Raw genomic sequence first — 17669 nt, forward strand, 5'->3', positions numbered from 1 at the left:
AGGAGGTCTAAAGTCCTTTACGGAGAATGGTCGACTTGAGAATGGTCCAGGACGGACCGAAACGTCGTCGTCCCTTCACCTTCTAGTGTGTGGTCTGGTCAACATACTTCAGCCACGTTATTGTGACTCATCGCCTGCAAGTGGTTAATAGATAAATATCTGAACATCATTATACATAATTCACTAATAAAACCATTGTGGTCCATTAATTCATTATTTGTCACTATATTAACCTTACTCAATCATTCATAATATAAATATTTGGGGGTCCATAATAAACCCTGTACTGTACTTACAATAATACAAATTAAAAATACTAAATGCTTGAGAGCTTATCATTTTAGAGCAATTTCAGTTTTTTTTATTGAGATAACAAGGAGGACTTAGCTTGAATTTCTTGCTATCACGTCACGCGGCTTATCTTTCGCATTTATTGATAACAAACTGATAAAACAGCTATGGTTATAGTAAGCAGCAATAGGCACTGCAGCCAGTGCGTCATGGAGGACTTTATATGCCAGGTGAGTTCCTGTCCCAAGGTTAGTTCGTTGCTCCTGTGTCTTGCCAACCATAACTTCATTGTGACATCAAATTTTACAAGAAATGTAATTGTTTTATGATAATATTTACAAAATGATATGACAGGTAGCGAGAGTAAGACTGAATCTATACAAACACTCCATGCAAATAAAAGGACCCAGTGTATGGAGATCACTCCCTAATGAATTAAACAAAATTGCTCAGCCTATACTCTACTCAAGAGTAAAATTATTTAAAGAGTACATAATTTCATCCTCATAGTTTCCCAGCTTGTGCTCCAAACTGACACTGCATCTTGTGCTACCCACTCACCCAATGTTAGTACTTTAAGTCATAAATTTCACCAATATAATTTATATTGCCATAGCCCGTGCCCGTGCTATACTTGAAACTTTTTGTTCAGAAAAGCTGAATCTAACACAACAATAACAACTAATATAATCTATCCTTTTGTACATATATACCAGCTGGCCAAGCACTGAATTATTTAATTATTACAAGAATGTAAGAACTCTTGTATATATAAATAAATACAAATAAAAATATATCTCGACCAGTCCTAAGGTCCGTTGCCTTAAATGACTCTTCCATATTATCTACGCATATATATATTTCGCTCCAGGGGCTAGGCCAACCACTTAGGGTGGACTGTAGAGGGACGGTTCTCTTCATGCAGGTCGGCGTTCAATCCCCAACCGTCCACCAAGTGGTTGGGCACCATTCCTTTCCCCCGTCCCATCCCCCAATGCTTATATCCTGACCCCTTCCCAGTGCTATACAGTCGTAATGGCTTGGCGTCTTCCCCTGATAATTTCCTCCCTCGTTCCAGCGGCTATGCCATTAATTATACTGTAGATTGTCCTTCTTTTGAACAATTCTCGTGGCTGTCAAATTACTGGAGAGATATTGTATTAAGACAGGTCATTTCTCGCTTGACTCCATGTATGACTAACCATCCTGTCAGATGGGAATATTTGATAAACTTATAGCAAGTTTTAGATATACACTGTGCAATCTTTCATATAGCATATAGCAGCAGCACATTGCTGTGTACACCTAAACTTGTTAAATAAAAAACAAAAATAAAAACTGTCAGTCAACCTGTCACTAAATGTTTATCAATCATGCATACCAATCTCAGCACTCACGCAAGATAAACACTTGGACTTAAAAATCACGCCAGTAATTATATTTAGCAATTACATTTGTAAGTAATTGTAATTGAAAATAAGTGGGATGAGTGATAATGAGCGAGATAATTCATTCAATTTCTTTAATTATGCACCCCATACCCTTCCCGTGGGCGGTGGTGTAAAGAATTACAGAGGCACATAATCGCTTCAGGAACTAAACCCTCTAGTTCATTTAGCTAAACAAATAACAATTTTTGACGCTAGTTACACAATGATTAATGTTATATACACATGTACACATTATGAGTGAGGAGGGTTGGCGAGCCTGGTGTGTGTATCCATCGCTATGGGCTGGAGCCGCAGCTGAGAGTGAGTATTGATTTACCACATCAATTTTATACCATAATATTACTATTTTGTGGTGGGAGGAGATGAGGGAGGGCGTGTTGGAGAGCGAGGAGGGTGGCGAGGCGGTGATATATGGTGAGGGTGGTGATGGTGAGGGAGGAGGTGGTGAAGGGGAGATGGTGCAACACTCAGTCATTGTGTTGTGTTGTTGTGTACAGTTTGTGGCCACCTCACTGGTCCTGAGTGTGGCGCCGCCACTACTGCTCTACCTTGCCACGGTGAGAGGAGAGCTGGGGAGAGGTCTACCTCACACTCCACCTCCGAGTGAGAGCTTGTAGCTCCAACAGCAAACATAACCGAGGTTAAGGTTCAAGGATTGTTGTGGTTACGGGACCAGGTATTCTGCTGCTGTCTCCAGCAGGACCTGTGTGTCACTGTCTTTACCCTGTGTGTCACTGTCTTCACCCCTGTGTCACTGTCTTCACCCTGTGTGTCATTGTCTTCACCCCTGTGTCATTGTCTTCACCCTGTGTGTCATTGTCTTCACCCTGTGTCACTGTCTTCACCCTGTGTGTCATTGTCTTCACCCTGTGTGTCATTTTCTTCACCCTGTGTCATTGTCTTCACCCCTGTGTGTCATTGTCTTCACCCTGTGTGTCATTGTCTTCACCCTGTGTCATTGTCTTCACCCTGTGTCACTGTCTTCACCCTGTGTCATTGTCTTCACCCTGTGTGTCATTGTCTTCACCCTGTGTGTCATTGTCTTCACCCTGTGTGTCATTGTCTTCACCCTGTGTGTCATTGTCTTCACCCTGTGTGTCATTGTCTTCACCCTGTGTGTCATTGTCTTCACCCTGTGTCATTGTCTTCACACTGTGTCATTGTCTTCACCCCTGTGTCATTGTCTTCACCCTGTGTCATTGTCTTCACACTGTGTCATTGTCTTCACCCCTGTGTCATTGTCTTCACCCTGTGTCATTGTCTTCACCCTGTGTCATTGTCTTCACCCCTGTGTCATTGTCTTCACCCAGTGTCATTGTCTTCACCCCTGTGTCATTGTCTTCACCCCTGTGTCATTGTCTTCACCCTGTGTGCAGCGTACAACACTTGCTGTGTTCCAGGCAGGTCTGTGTGCGTGTTACTTGAACAAGAGAGGTGTGAGATGTAAACTTGGCAGTCTCCGTGGTGTAGTGGTTAACACACTCGCCTGGCATTTTGCGAGCGCTTTGTTCTGGGTTCGTATCCTGGCCAGGGAGGATTTACTGGGGTGTAAATCCTTAACTGTAGCCTCTATTTAACTCAACAGTAAAATGGGTACCTGGTTGTTAACCGATTTCACGCGGGGTCGTATTCCAGGGAACATAGGATTAAGGTCTTGCCCGAAATGCTATGCGTGCTAGTGGCTGTACAAGAATGTAAGAACTCTTGTATATATAAATAAAATAATTAACAGCAACACACATGTGTTTTAGTTATGTTGTCTATGTGGGTAAAACTATTGCAAGTGGAGGTTGATGTGGATGGTTTGTTGTATGTACTTAAATCTTAAGATTTGCATCTCAATTTTCCACTCTTTAGGATGAAATTCTTAATCATTCTGTCACTTACCTTTCACTCTCTTTTAGTGTGCTTTAATGTGTTTACTGTAATTTTTGTTTTCTCTTATTTAAAATACAATAATACAGCCCATCCTTCTGTTTTAATAGTACAGTACTGTACTTATAGGAAGGATGAGGACCACAGTACATGTACCGATGTACAATGCAATTAAAAAGTAGAAAGTGGTATTACAGTACAAGTACTGTATTGAATTTGGACAAACGGAAAAACAATTTTCTTATGTTGCAAAGACAAACTATCCTAAACTTCCTAGGCCTAATGCACACTATCTGAGGCCTGATATAGTACACGTGTGTGCTATACTAGACCTAGGAATATTTAAGTTTGTTTTTTGGCTTCATTTTTGTTGGACTCGATAAAGTGAAAAGTACAAAATTCTACTATCTAATTACTTACTACGTCAATGTTTGTATTATGGTGCACATACTGTAGTTACAAAAAGTACTATGTAAACAGGAGGACGGGTTGAATAATACAATATGTCCATACAATAAAGCGAGGAAATATCTTCACCTACAACCGACAAACCTTTAGCATAACTAAGCTCAAACAATAGTTACATACAATCAATCAATCAATCAGTGTACAGACCTGGAACCTCACTAACCAACTCTCTAAAGTACCCATACAATAACAAAAACATTGCATGAAAGAGGTACCCATAGGGAAATTGAAATTGAAATAAGTTTATTGAGGTAAAATACACACAAAGGGATGAGGTAGCTCAAGCTATTCTCACCCCATTCAGTACAACGTGTTAATACATACATAGACACACACATCACAAATAAACATATTACCAAACATTCTGAACCCATAGGGAACATTCCTTTATTAGTGTATGTCCAAATAGCTCTTAATATTGTTGACATCTTCATATTGTAAACTATAAAAATCTGCATTACTACTAATGTACCTATATCCTCATGTACAGATAACCAAAGACAAAACCCTAGCACAACAAACTCTACCATAAAAATAATATAAAATCAAGTAGTAATTACAAGTAGGCAATCTTAACATTAATGTACAAACATGGATCCTCGCAGGGCTCGTACTCCACACCAATCCAACTGGCTGTCACATTACCCATACTATATAAAAAAATGCATGAAGGGGGGAGGGGGGGAGAACTTATAAGGGACATACAGAAGTGCAAGTCACAAGAATGCAAGAGAATATGTACACAAAGGTCACAAAAGTAACGTAAATTTTAAATCCAACCCCAAATTTATAACTGAAACACTGCAGTATACAAAAAATTTTCAGAGAACAGAAAATACCACAGAAAAGTCAACTGTGAATCAAAAGTAAGGACAGTCATATGAGATTACTATACTGGTCAAAAACAAAAAACAAAAAACACATCCTAACTCAAAGCAACAAGTGTAAATGCCACACATTAAACCTGACCCTGTCCTGTAACATCAAACATGTCAACAACTCCACATGCACACTCGGATGACACAGAGCTGTGATAAAGTGCTTCAACCATACTACTAACGCCGCCCTAAGTTCACAAGAGTAAAACACATGAAACGTAGACTTTTCATAACATAAAACACCATTAGCACTATCTTGAATGCCCAACATATGCAGCCTAGCATTAGTGGGAAGTCATAGATTGAATGGTATACAGTACAATCTCATGCTGCCTCGGCACAATAAACGTAAAATTCACATTTCTCCACACCCCATGCCAATCGTAAAGGGGTAATGCATCCTCCATAGCGGGGGTACACAGAGAAGCAGGATACCATAAACACTTTTACAAGATAAGCTGAATGAGGCATCCACTTTACAAAGTTGCCATAAAACATTAAATACACATGAATACAATAGGAGGTGGGAGGGGGGGCAAAAGAAACATAATTAAGCTCAACATAATCGGTCATACACAGCAAATAGCTCACCATTAACTTACAATAATAATGCCCCAGCATACTTATCCCACCCCAGCACTCAGACACCCTTGTAGATACAACAAACAATTTGGCCAAAGTCTTATACACATTTTGAATTTGAATCCCACCACTCCCACAATCCAGATAGAGTGGTATGCCTGATTGACTGATATCTCCCACGCAACATACATCTAAAGATTAACATTTCAATGGCCCTTGTTACCTCATGTGGCAGGAAAATAATGTGCAACAAACCACACCATTGAGAGCCCCCTACAATTCAATATCAACCCTTTCTGAAGCAGCGTCAAGTGCCTGGATGACAACATGGACGTAGAGACTAAGACAGTATGTTGCACATCATTCCATTGCCTCCACAATGTTGCCCCATAGGACTGACACCATGTAATTCCAAGAGTCTGTAAAGAACTGACTACCCAAACCCAGGAGCTTGGCCATCCAAACTTCAAACATAACTATCAAGCCCCATCAAGGAAGTCTCCTTGTTGAGCACTACACCCGTTCCCAACATAAATGCTTCCAAACACGTGTCCAAAGATACATCCCTCTGCCTAGCATCACCTTCCACAGGCTGGTACAGCTCCTCCAGACCACTCCGAACACAACCTAAGATACCATCTGTGTCTGTCAGGGTTGTGTCATCAGACACCCAAATACCAGTCATGAGATTGGAGGATCTAGAAAAGAAATTAGACTTTGGATAAGACTACAATTCAACTACCACCAACCTCTACCCACCCTCACCTGGTCCCTAGCCAACACACCCATCACCACCATACAGTACTATGGTCTGAGGAGCTAATAGGGACAGTGATAAAGGAAACAACCCTTCCATTGCTGTGATGCAAATACATATGATTGATCCTGGAACCATAACTCCTATGAAGAAACATACAAGATGAAACACTACCAGCCAAGTGACATGCATCACAAAAACTAAGACAGGATTGAGTCTGAACCAAAGCCTGCGACATAACTGAAGGAGACCTTGTAGACAACCTGCACACACAAAGTAACACAATTAAAATCCATCCAAAAATGAGTTCTGTAGTTTTTAAAATAGTATTATGCACTTAATAAACTGTGTTTATCTGTAGTAAATGTAGGAGACTGTAGGAAGTTGGGTGTAAAAGATGGGTGAATTAATCAAATTTGATGTTAGTATATATGGGGAGCATGTGTCACTTTGTACCCATGATGGTTTACCCATGAAATGAACTTTTTTCAAAATGACTGGGTAAGATTTGACTAAACCTCCTATGGGATCTTAGGGAACCCATGCATAGGCTAGCCAATTTAAGCTGATGGGACACCATATTTTTTTCTACAGGAACAGTGAGTGCTTCACTCCTTGTATACAGTATGATACAATATATTTGGCCTGAAAATGATACAAAAACAGGTTTAAGTACAGTAATGACATAAGACCAAACCCTAGGCCTACTAACTGGAAGTTTGTTAGGCATACTGAGGTACCTTGAGCCAGGACTGTTTGTGCTGTTACCAATTTTAAATTCCTAAATTTTATGGGTTGCATTTGATTATATTTAATAAAATCATTAGTGAATCAACTGCTGCACAGACTGCAATTTTTTTTTATCTAATTAAACAAAAAATATACATGTTTTTAATCTTGTCACGTGACTAAATAACAGGCCATAAGTATTACAAGTCATAAATATTTGAAATCACCCCATCCTCATGAAATTATAATACTGTACTTACAGTAACTATTTGGTCAAAAGTACCAATATGTATACTTGGAGAGAGTGATGGACCACTTTTTGTATTATTAATTTTATACAATCCAGAAAAAATAAAGCTAATAACCAAACATGAATATTTTTTTTTTTTTTTTTTTTTGAGATATATACAAGAGTTGTTACATTCTTGTAGAGCCACTAGTACGTGTAGCGTTTCGGGCAAGTCCTTAATCCTATGGTCCCTGGAATACGATCCCCGCCGCGAAGAATCGTTTTTTCATCCAAGTACACATTTTACTGTTGCGTTAAACAGAGGCTACAGTTAAGGAATTGCGCCCAGTAAATCCTCCCCGGCCAGGATACGAACCCATGACATAGCACTCGCGGAACGCCAGGCGATTGTCTTACCACTACACCACGGAGACTTTGTTCTTAGGTCTAGTATAGCACACACTTACTACATAAGGCCTAAAGTAGTATATTAGGCCTAGGATTGCTAGGAGAGGTTAGGTTAGGTCTTAAATATATTTAAGCTGAAGTTAAAAAGTTTCTGGTTTGTCCAAATTCAGTAATACAAAAGTCAACTTTCTGGTGGTCCATCACAACATACTGGTACTGTACTTTCGATTTAACTGTTACCATAGATATTCTCACTTTAGGACGACAGGCTACATAAATACAAATAAGCATAAACAGCAAATTATATTCAGTTTTATTACATTACAAAAATTGAATGCTCTAAATATGTACCTGTACTGTGCCATGAAATTTTTTAAATTGTCAAAAATTGCAAAATAATAAGGACCTTTCACCTGATACATTTATTCCAGCAAACAGTATATAGGCATCGAGAAGTTTGGCAAACATTGCAGGTTGCATCGTGGGGGAAGGTCAGGAGATGACCTAGGGAAACATTGCAGGTTGTATCGTGGGGAAGGTCAGGAGATGGCCTAGGCAAACATTGCAGGTTGCATCCTGGGGGAAGGTCAGGAGATGACCTAGGGAAACATTGCAGGTTGTATCCTGGGGAAGGTCAGGAGATGGCCTAGGCAAACATTGCAGGTTGCATCCTGGGGGAAGGTCAGGAGATGACCTAGGGGAACATTGCAGGTTGCATCCTGGGGAAGGTCAGGAGATGACCTAGGGGAACATTGCAGGTTGCATCGTGGGGAAGGTCAGGAGATGACCTAGGGGAACATTGCAGGTTGCATCGTGGGGAAGGTCAGGAGATGACCTAGGGGAAACATTGCAGGTTGCATCGTGGGGAAGGTCAGGAGATGGCCTAGGGGAAACATTGCAGGTTGCATCGTGGGGGAAGGTCAGGAGATGACCTAGGGAAACATTGCAGGTTGCATCATGGGGGAAGGTCAGGAGATGGCCTAGGGAAACATTGCAGGTTGCATCGTGGGGGAAGGTCAGGAGATGGCCTAGGGAAACATTGCAGGTTGCATCGTGGGGGAAGGTCAGGAGATGGCCTAGGGAAACATTGCAGGTTGCATCGTGGGGAAAGGTCAGGAGATGGCCTAGGGAAACATTGCAGGTTGCATCGTGGGGAAGGTCAGGAGATGGCCTAGGGGAAACATTGCAGGTTGCATCGTGGGGGAAGGTCAGGAGATGACCTAGGGAAACATTGCAGGTTGCATCGTGGGGGAAGGTCAGGAGATGGCCTAGGGAAACATTGCAGGTTGCATCGTGGGGGAAGGTCAGGAGATGGCCTAGGGAAACATTGCAGGTTGCATCGTGGGGGAAGGTCAGGAGATGGCCTAGGGAAACATTGCAGGTTGCATCCTGGGGAAGGTCAGGAGATGGCCTAGGGAAACATTGCAGGTTGCATCGTAGGGAAGGTCAGGAGATGACCTAGGGAAACATTGCATGTTGCATCGTGGGGAAGGTCAGGAGATGACCTAGGGGAACGTTGCAGGTTGCATCGTGGGGAAGGTCAGGAGATGGCCTAGGGGGAAACTTCAATTAGCATAACAGGCTTCCTGTCCTTAACTCTGGGAAACTATAAGGTGAACCATGTAGAAGCTGCAGTTCAGTTTGGTCACTATACTAAAGAATGGACATTAATTGACTAGAGTATATCCAGATAAGGATAACAAAGTAAATTCCATGAATTTCAAATGTCCCTTATGTGCAGAGTAAGAAAATTTAGTTTATAACAAGGTTGCTAAATATTTTAACACAAATTTGAATGTGAAACAATGGATATACAGTGGTTAAGTTTACATTATGGCAAGACCTTGGTAACTTACTGGTTTGGGAATGGGTTTGTACATTTATGGAACAAATTACCCCATAGTCATGGGTTAGACAGACTTGGACCTAAATAGGGGCTGCCTTACAGGGTCTAATAGGTCTCCTGCAGTCTCATCTAATTTTTATGTTTTTGCGTTTGAAATCTTATTCTCACAGTTGGTATTGTACTAATTTTTATTATTGTGCTGTTTTGAAAACATTAAATATTTAAAGTACTGTAAAATAGAATTTGATCTCTTGCAATCAAATAATGTATGGTAGTTCTTCAATTATTTTACATTATAGAATGGGATCAAACAGAATAGCAGAGCATTGAATCAGAATACAACTGTATGTAGTATATTTGCACTGGTACATTGTATGGATATAAACTGTTAAAGAAAGAAGTGTGGCATGTGTGGAACCTTGTTCAACATGTTATTGTTTACAGTACAGTATGGGTAATTACTTAAGTGTACTAGTTACAGTATGAGAGCTACGCTCGTGGTGTCCTCTCTTCCTCTTTGTCATATAACACTGAAACTACTGATGGTTTTGGCATCCACCACCTTCTCACTTAATTCGTTCCAGCTGTCTACCACTCTGTTTACAAAATAAAACTTTCTAATATTTTTGGGCACCTTTGTTTCCTTAGCTTGACTTTATGACCTCTTGTTTTTGAGGTGGCCACTTTCAGGAATTCCTCTTTGTCAATTTGGTCAATTTCCATTTATTGACAAATAATTCCTAATTAATTCCCAGTCAAAAGTGGTATGTCAAGTGGTGACATACCACTGATTTTTCTTCTTGCTTGGCATAGTTAATGCTTCAAGCTTCTCTTCTTAACTTGTTTTTCAGTTACGGAACTATTTTGTAGCCTGCCTCTGTTCCTTTTCCAGTTGCTCCTTGAGATATGAGCACGATACAGCTGCTGTGTATTCCAATTTTGATCTCACAAAAGGCATGAACAGTTTTAGTGTTTCACCATCCATGTAACTGAAAGCAATTCTGAAGTTGGAATGCGCAGCATATGCTCCCTGCACAATGTCCTTTAGTGTTCCTCTGGTGACATTCTACTATCCAGAACCACCTCTAGATCTAGTTCTATGTTCTATCATTAAAACTTAAGCAGATTTGTTACTCAGGATCTTTCTATTCAAAGAGCATACTGTCGGTCTGTTAGTCTGTCATTACTCTCTAGGTATTCAACCCATTTGGCTTTTAATTATTTTATCTAGTGTTTTGACTACCACGCTTGTTAACAATATGAGTCTATTATTTAGAGGGTCTTCTCTGCTACCATTTATGTAGATTGGAACTATGTTTACCTTTTTCCAAATATTTGCTAAGATTTCTGTTGACAAAGATGTTTGGAATATCAGTTGAAGTGGAATGCTTAGCTCAGGTGCACATTCTCTCAGCACCCAAAGTGAAACTTCATTTGGTCCAACAGCTTTATTTCTTCCTAGTCATTTTGAGTAAATTTTCCATTTTGCCTCTAAACACCTCTATGTTCTCTACGATGTTTTCTGGAACTGGAATTGGAATTGATGTCTGGTTTTCTGAAAACCTCATTTTACACAAACACACTTTGCAACTGTTTATTTAGTGTTTCACGCATTTCTTCTTTTTTCTGTGTGAACCTGTTCCCCATTCTCAATTTTAGGATTTTATCCTGTACATGCAGCTTGCTTTTAATGAATTTATAGAAAAGGCTTGGATCTGTCTTACATTTGTCTGCTATCCCTTTCTACCTCTCTCCTCATAGCTGTGTATTTATTTCTTGCTTGTTTGTGGTGCTGGTTTGTTTAAGAGTTAGGCCCTCTTCCGATATTGAACCCATTTTCTTGTCTTATTCTCTCTGGCTGTCTCAATTTTTGTTGAACCAGTCCTGTTTTCTGGTCCTGCTTTGGTACATGTATATTTTTTGTACATTTATTGTATATTTCACAGAATTTGGCATACATCTCATTTGCTTCCTTGCCTAGCAACAAGTCTTTCCAATTATATTCATTAAAGAATTTACTAAGTTCCCCATAGTGTCCTCTCTTGAAATAAAATTTATCAATTATTTCAATTTTGCCATTCTCTTCTAGATTATATCTCATTGCATATTTAATTTCCAACAGGGCATGGTCACTCTTTTCCAAGGGAGGAAGGTACAGTACTGAATGTCAAATATATAATCATCTTTCCTGGTGAATATTACATCCAGTATTGACAAAGCATCCTCTTCCTTTATCCTCGTGGCCTGCTTAATGTAATTACCTAAGTATAGTTACAGGATGAGAGCTACGCTCGTGATATCCCTTTTTCCCAGCACTCTTTGTCATATAATGCTTTGAAACTATATTGACAGTTTTGGCCTCCACCACCTTCTCACCTAACTTGTTCTAACCGTCTACCCCACTATTTGTGAAAGAAACCAAATGTGTTGATACATAAATGTCTCCAGGATGAGGTTTACAAATCTGCCTGTCCAAATGTTTTTTTTATCTTGTTTTGCAGGCCTCTCAGTCTATTGCTTTCAAGTTGAAGTCCCCCAGAACCAACAATCGTGATTTATCTTTATGTGCTTTTGCTATAATCTCTCATGACCATTATGAGGCCCTCGCATTTGTCATCTAGTTATTCCTTTGTCAATGTGTTGCTTGCTGGTGGGTTGTAGGTACATATTTACGATTATCAGTTTATCATCCTGATTCCAAACTTGCAGTGCCATTATGTCAGCTTCTCGTGGGTTGTCAATTATAAACTCTCTTACATTCAGGTGTTCTTTCACCAGCACAGTCACTCCTCCCCCTTGCCTAGATTTTCTGTCACATCTGCAAAGTGAGTAGCCCATTGGGAATACAGTATGATCTCACCTAAAGTATTTTCTTCGCGTTTTGTCTCTGCTAGTGCGACAATATCAAGGACCTTGAGCTGAATTACAGTATACAGTATCGTTTAGCTCCAATATTTTTTATCTCACTCCATTTATGTTGGTATATACAGTTTTTACGAACATGTTCCCTCTCCCTTTGTCTTTTACTCCCCCTTCCTTTAGTAATTGTGTTTGTTTGTTTTTATATACCATTTCACAAACTTTCCAGGCCCTATCACCTTGTACAAAAAAATTTCTTCTTCATTTCCATTCTCATTTAGAATTTCATTCCATTGAGGTTTAATTTTAGCTTTTCTCTGTCTTCCTTTGAGAGGTCTCATCTTAATGACCGAAGAGTTCCATCCTCATCATTTCCTGACATTCCTAAGCATTTCTGTCATGTCTTTCACTCCATTAAATGTCACCCTTTAAGTGGTGATTCTTGTCTTTCATATTTTCCTAGCCTACAAAAATCACTGACATTTTTCTTTGATGTGAGGCTTTGTCCTTTTATTTTTTACTATTATTTTACTTACTACTTATTTACCTACTATTTTATCAATGATTGTAATCTCTGCTGCTGCTCTGTCTATCCTAGATGTTAACTCCTTTTTCCAGGCACCCAAAAATTATCTTGGACTTGTATCTACAGTGTTTTGTACTAATTTACTGCTTGTGACATTCCTTCCTAATTGCTTGCCTAATATTTAATTCTTGTTCCACATGACTATTTTTGACTCCCAAACATAATTCTCTGATTGTTTCTTTTTCTTTTGATACCTGTGCATATGTTTCTTTCATTTCCGCTTTATACTTCAGCAATCCCTGAATAATTTCCTCTACTTGACCTGTTCATGAAATGTCCCTAAGGCTGTCTTTACCTGGCCCATATTGTTTTCTAGCCTAGAAAAGCCTGTAGAGATTGTCCGAGTTCCTCAACATATCTATTTTCCTGTTGATTTCTTCAAATTCACCCCCCCCCCAAGATAACTCAAGAAGAAGATAACCCCCCTTTTAATTTCCATATCTCATTATCTTTATCAAGCTATTTGATATGCAACTCCTGCCCCCTTCATCTTGATTGTTAATATCCTCTTGCTGTTGAGAAATGCTTCTTTCAAAATGCAAGTTTTCCTTCATAACTATTTAGCACATGCTCAGTTTTTACTAACCTGACCATAAGACCTACATTTATTATCTCTAACTCAGCAAATCCCTTGAAATTTGTCTCACATGTTGGCAGATTAGTGTCATTGAGGTGGCCATTTTGTTTTCATTCGTCTACTTCAGTTTGATGCCTCCCGCAAACCTTCCCAAATTTGTATATTTACGTTCAGTCAATTGCCACACAACCTTCTATAAGTTTATCTTGGAATGCTTAAAGCAGCAAGGTCACCATTCTCTCACCCCCCCCCTTACTGCCACCTAGATAAAGGTGAATTATCCTTCAGTTCTGTGTGACCTGACCTGCCTCTGTAAGACTGTAAGTGTGTGAGTAAAACCAGTATGGCTCTTGACAAGCCTGTAACTCACATGTAAGACTTATGGGGTAAGATTTAGCTTTCTTTATATTTTATTTGTGTTTTCTTCCATTCAGGTGAGACTGGTGGACGATTTGCCTATACCTGTAGAATAATGGTAAGATCTTAGTGGTGTACAGTATGCTACTTTGTGTACAAGAGATGCTTCTTGCCTGCTCCTAGTAACCTTCTACAGTAACCTTCTACTCATAATAATGTAGATCACACAACAGATTTAGTACAGTTTGATGAATACCTGATTATTATAACAGCACTTTTCTAACGGGTAAGAGCATGTAATTTGGTACGCTCGGCCATTCTCCTCTTGGAGTGCAAAATTTCCTGAACCATCACTGCATGACTGATCTTGAGAAGATGCTATTAAGTGATATAAATATATAATTGTTACCGTGAAGGGACTACTCGTATTTTTTTTACATCAGAATAACATCTTAATGGTTGCTTAATCCATGGAGTCTGAATACAGCATTAGTTTTAATATACTAGTGTATATAATGCTCACTGTCTGGTAGATATTAAAAGTTTCAAGGGATAAATGCAAGACCTTGCATGTAAGGCTTAACAACCCACATCACAACTACAAAATTAATAACATTACCAAGCAGCAGATTGATGAAGCAAAGGACCTTGAAATCAAAATCCACCAATCACCGAAAGTTGCACAACTGATCACGCCACTGATCTAACAGCCACTTTACACTACCACTCCTTACCAACCATCGTTTTCCTGACAAAGGTATTAACTAAGGGATCTTTCCTATCATTTATCAATCTATAAATTTCTAGATAACTTTCTCCCCTTAATGAAGATCTGTGGAACCAGCTGTAGCTTTTGGGATGAAGTATTAATGACAAGGTCGGGAAATCTCTGGCCTCTGGAGAGGATTACCTTGCCTTGCGGTTACTTTTTCTTCCAAAGGTTCCTAGGATCAACGTCCCCAGGGTGCCTGTCTCTGACCAGGCCTCCTGTGGTAAGTGGTCTAATCAGTCAGGCTGTTGGACGTGGCTGTACTCACCTAGTTGTGCTTGCGGGGGTTGAGCTTTGGCTCTTTGGTCCCGCCTCTCAACTGTCAATCAATTGGTGTACAGGTTCCTGAGCCTACTGGGCTCTTATACCTATATTTGAAACTGTGTATGGAGTCAGCCTCCACCACATCACTTCCTAATGCATTTCATTTATTAACTAATCTGACACTTAAAAATTCTTTCTAACGTCTCTGTGGCTCATCTGGGTACTAAGTTTCCACCTGTGTCCCCTTGTTCGTGTTACACCTGAGCTGAAGAGTTTGTCTTTGTCCACCCTGTCAATTCCCCTGAGAATTTTGTAAGTAGTTATCATGTCTCCCCTGTGATTCGTACACATTGCATTATAAAAACATAATCATCAATGAGTTTTGTCAACATTAATAGCCCAAATTAGTCCACCTTGCTTTTTAAATTAGCGTAAAAAGTAGCAAGTAGCTAAATTAAAAACTTGGGAGCGCTGGGCTTTCCAAAGTAGCCCAATTGGCTACTTGTAGTCCCATGTGGCAACCCGACCCATACCTCCCTCCTAACCCTTACCACAAGTGATGACAACTCACTCACTCCCTGCACGATGACACCATAATATGCGCCTCGTGTTAAAACCCCCATTTTATTTTCTTGTAAATATTTAAATGAATAAATAGCCAACCAATTACTTTTCAAATCGTATGGTGTGGTTTTTAATATTCGTAACTAGCTCTCCGCGGCAACAGGAAAAAAATATATAATGATTAAACAACTGCGCCACGACCCAGAGGGTCAGAGACACGACCACCACACTAGTAGACCTGTACACAATTCACTCCTCCCCACACCCACCCACCCACCTGACCTGCCTGCCCACCCACCCACCTGACCTGCCTGCCCACCCACCCACCCACCCACCTGACCTGCCTGCCCACCCACCCACCTGACCTGCCTGCCCACCCACTCACCCACCCACCTGACCTGCCTGCCCACCCACTCACCCACCCACCTGACCTGCCTGCCCACCCACTCACCCACCTGACCTGCCTGCCCACCCACTCACCCACCTGACCTGCCTGCCCACCCACTCACCTACCTGACCTGCCTGCCCACCCACTCACCCACCTGACCTGCCTGCCCACCCACTCACCCACCTGACCTGCCTGCCCACCCACTCACCCACCTGACCTGCCTGCCCACCCACTCACCCACCTGACCTGCCTGCCCACCCACTCACCCACCTGACCTGCCTGCCCACCCACTCACCCACCTGACCTGCCTGCCCACCCACTCACCCACCTGACCTGCCTGCCCACCCACTCACCCACCTGACCTGCCTGCCCACCCACCCACCCACCCACCTGACCTGCCTGCCCACCCACCCACCCACCTGACCTGCCTGCCCACCCACTCACCCACCTGACCTGCCTGCCCACCCACTCACCCACCTGACCTGCCTGCCCACCCACTCACCCACCTGACCTGCCTGCCCACCCACTCACCCACCTGACCTGCCTGCCCACCCACCCACCTGACCTGCCTGCCCACCCACTCACCCACCTGACCTGCCTGCCCACCCACCCACCTGACCTGCCTGCCCACCCACTCACCCACCTGACCTGCCTGCCCACCCACTCACCCACCTGACCTGCCTGCCCACCCACCCACCCACCTGACCTGCCTGCCCACCCACCCACCTGACCTGCCTGCCCACCCACTCACCCACCTGACCTGCCTGCCCACCCACTCACCCACCTGACCTGCCTGCCCACCCACTCACCCACCTGACCTGCCTGCCCACCCACTCACCCACCTGACCTGCCTGCCCACCCACTCACCCACCTGACCTGCCTGCCCACCCACCCACTCACCCACCTGACCTGCCTGCCCACCCACCCACTCACCCACCTGACCTGCCTGCCCACCCACTCACCCACCTGACCTGCCTGCCCACCCACCCACTCACCCACCTGACCTGCCTGCCCACCCACTCACCCACCTGACCTGCCTGCCCACCCACTCACCCACCTGACCTGCCTGCTCACCCACCAATCCCATGTGCCCCATCCACCCACCCATCTGTCTGCCCGCCCACCCACCAAGCCCATGTGCCCCATCCACCCACCCACCCATCTGCCTGCCCGCCCACCCACCAAGCCCATGTGCCACCCACCCACCAAGCCCATGTGCCACCCACCCACCAAGCCCATGTGACACCCACCCACCAAGCCCATGTGACACCCACCCACCAAGCCCATGTGCCATCCACCCACCTGCTTGCCCACCCACCAAGCCCATGTGACACCCACCCACCTGCTTGCCCACCCACCAAGCCCATGTGACACCCACCCACCAAGCCCATATGCCACCCCACCCACCTGTTTGCCCACCCACCTGCTTGCCCACCCACCAAGCCCATGTGACACCCACCCACCTGCTTGCCCACCCACCAAGCCCATGTGACACCCACCCACCTGCTTGCCCACCCACCAAGCCCATGTGACACCCACCCACCAAGCCCATGTGACACTTACCCACCTGCTTGCCCACCCACCAAGCCCATGTGCCACCCACCCACCCACCTGGGTGCCCACCCACCAAGCCCATGTGACACCCACCCACCTGCTTGCCCACCCACCAAGCCCATGTGCCATCCACCCACCTGCTTGCCCACCCACCAAGCCCATGTGACACCCACCCACCCACCTGCTTGCCCACCCACCAAGCCCACGTGACACCACCACTTAATCCTCTCCTCAAAA

General features: G+C 42.8%; 1 protein-coding gene across 19 annotated transcripts in view; it reads left to right on the forward strand.

Annotated features, from left to right (window-relative positions):
* The first annotated feature begins 481 nt into the window (after positions 1–481).
* Positions 482–17669, forward strand: part of LOC123757310 (tax1-binding protein 1 homolog) — a 57600-nt gene continuing 40412 nt past the window's right edge. For 4 of the 19 annotated variants that reach the window (XM_069323581.1, XM_069323583.1, XM_069323588.1 and 1 more), the window contains exon 1: positions 2094–2299. In XM_069323581.1, coding sequence (XP_069179682.1) covers positions 2105–2299 — 195 coding nt within the window. In that variant the 5' untranslated portion in view covers positions 2094–2104. Of the gene's footprint in view, positions 522–1960; positions 2043–2093; positions 2300–2357; positions 2383–11636; positions 11768–13970; positions 14012–17669 lie in introns of those variants that run through there. The other 15 variants (XM_069323584.1, XM_069323585.1, XM_069323590.1 and 12 more) reach the window with 10 other exon arrangements.

Source organism: Procambarus clarkii, chromosome 13, assembly GCF_040958095.1.
Source record: "Procambarus clarkii isolate CNS0578487 chromosome 13, FALCON_Pclarkii_2.0, whole genome shotgun sequence".
Taxonomy (NCBI): domain Eukaryota; kingdom Metazoa; phylum Arthropoda; class Malacostraca; order Decapoda; family Cambaridae; genus Procambarus; species Procambarus clarkii.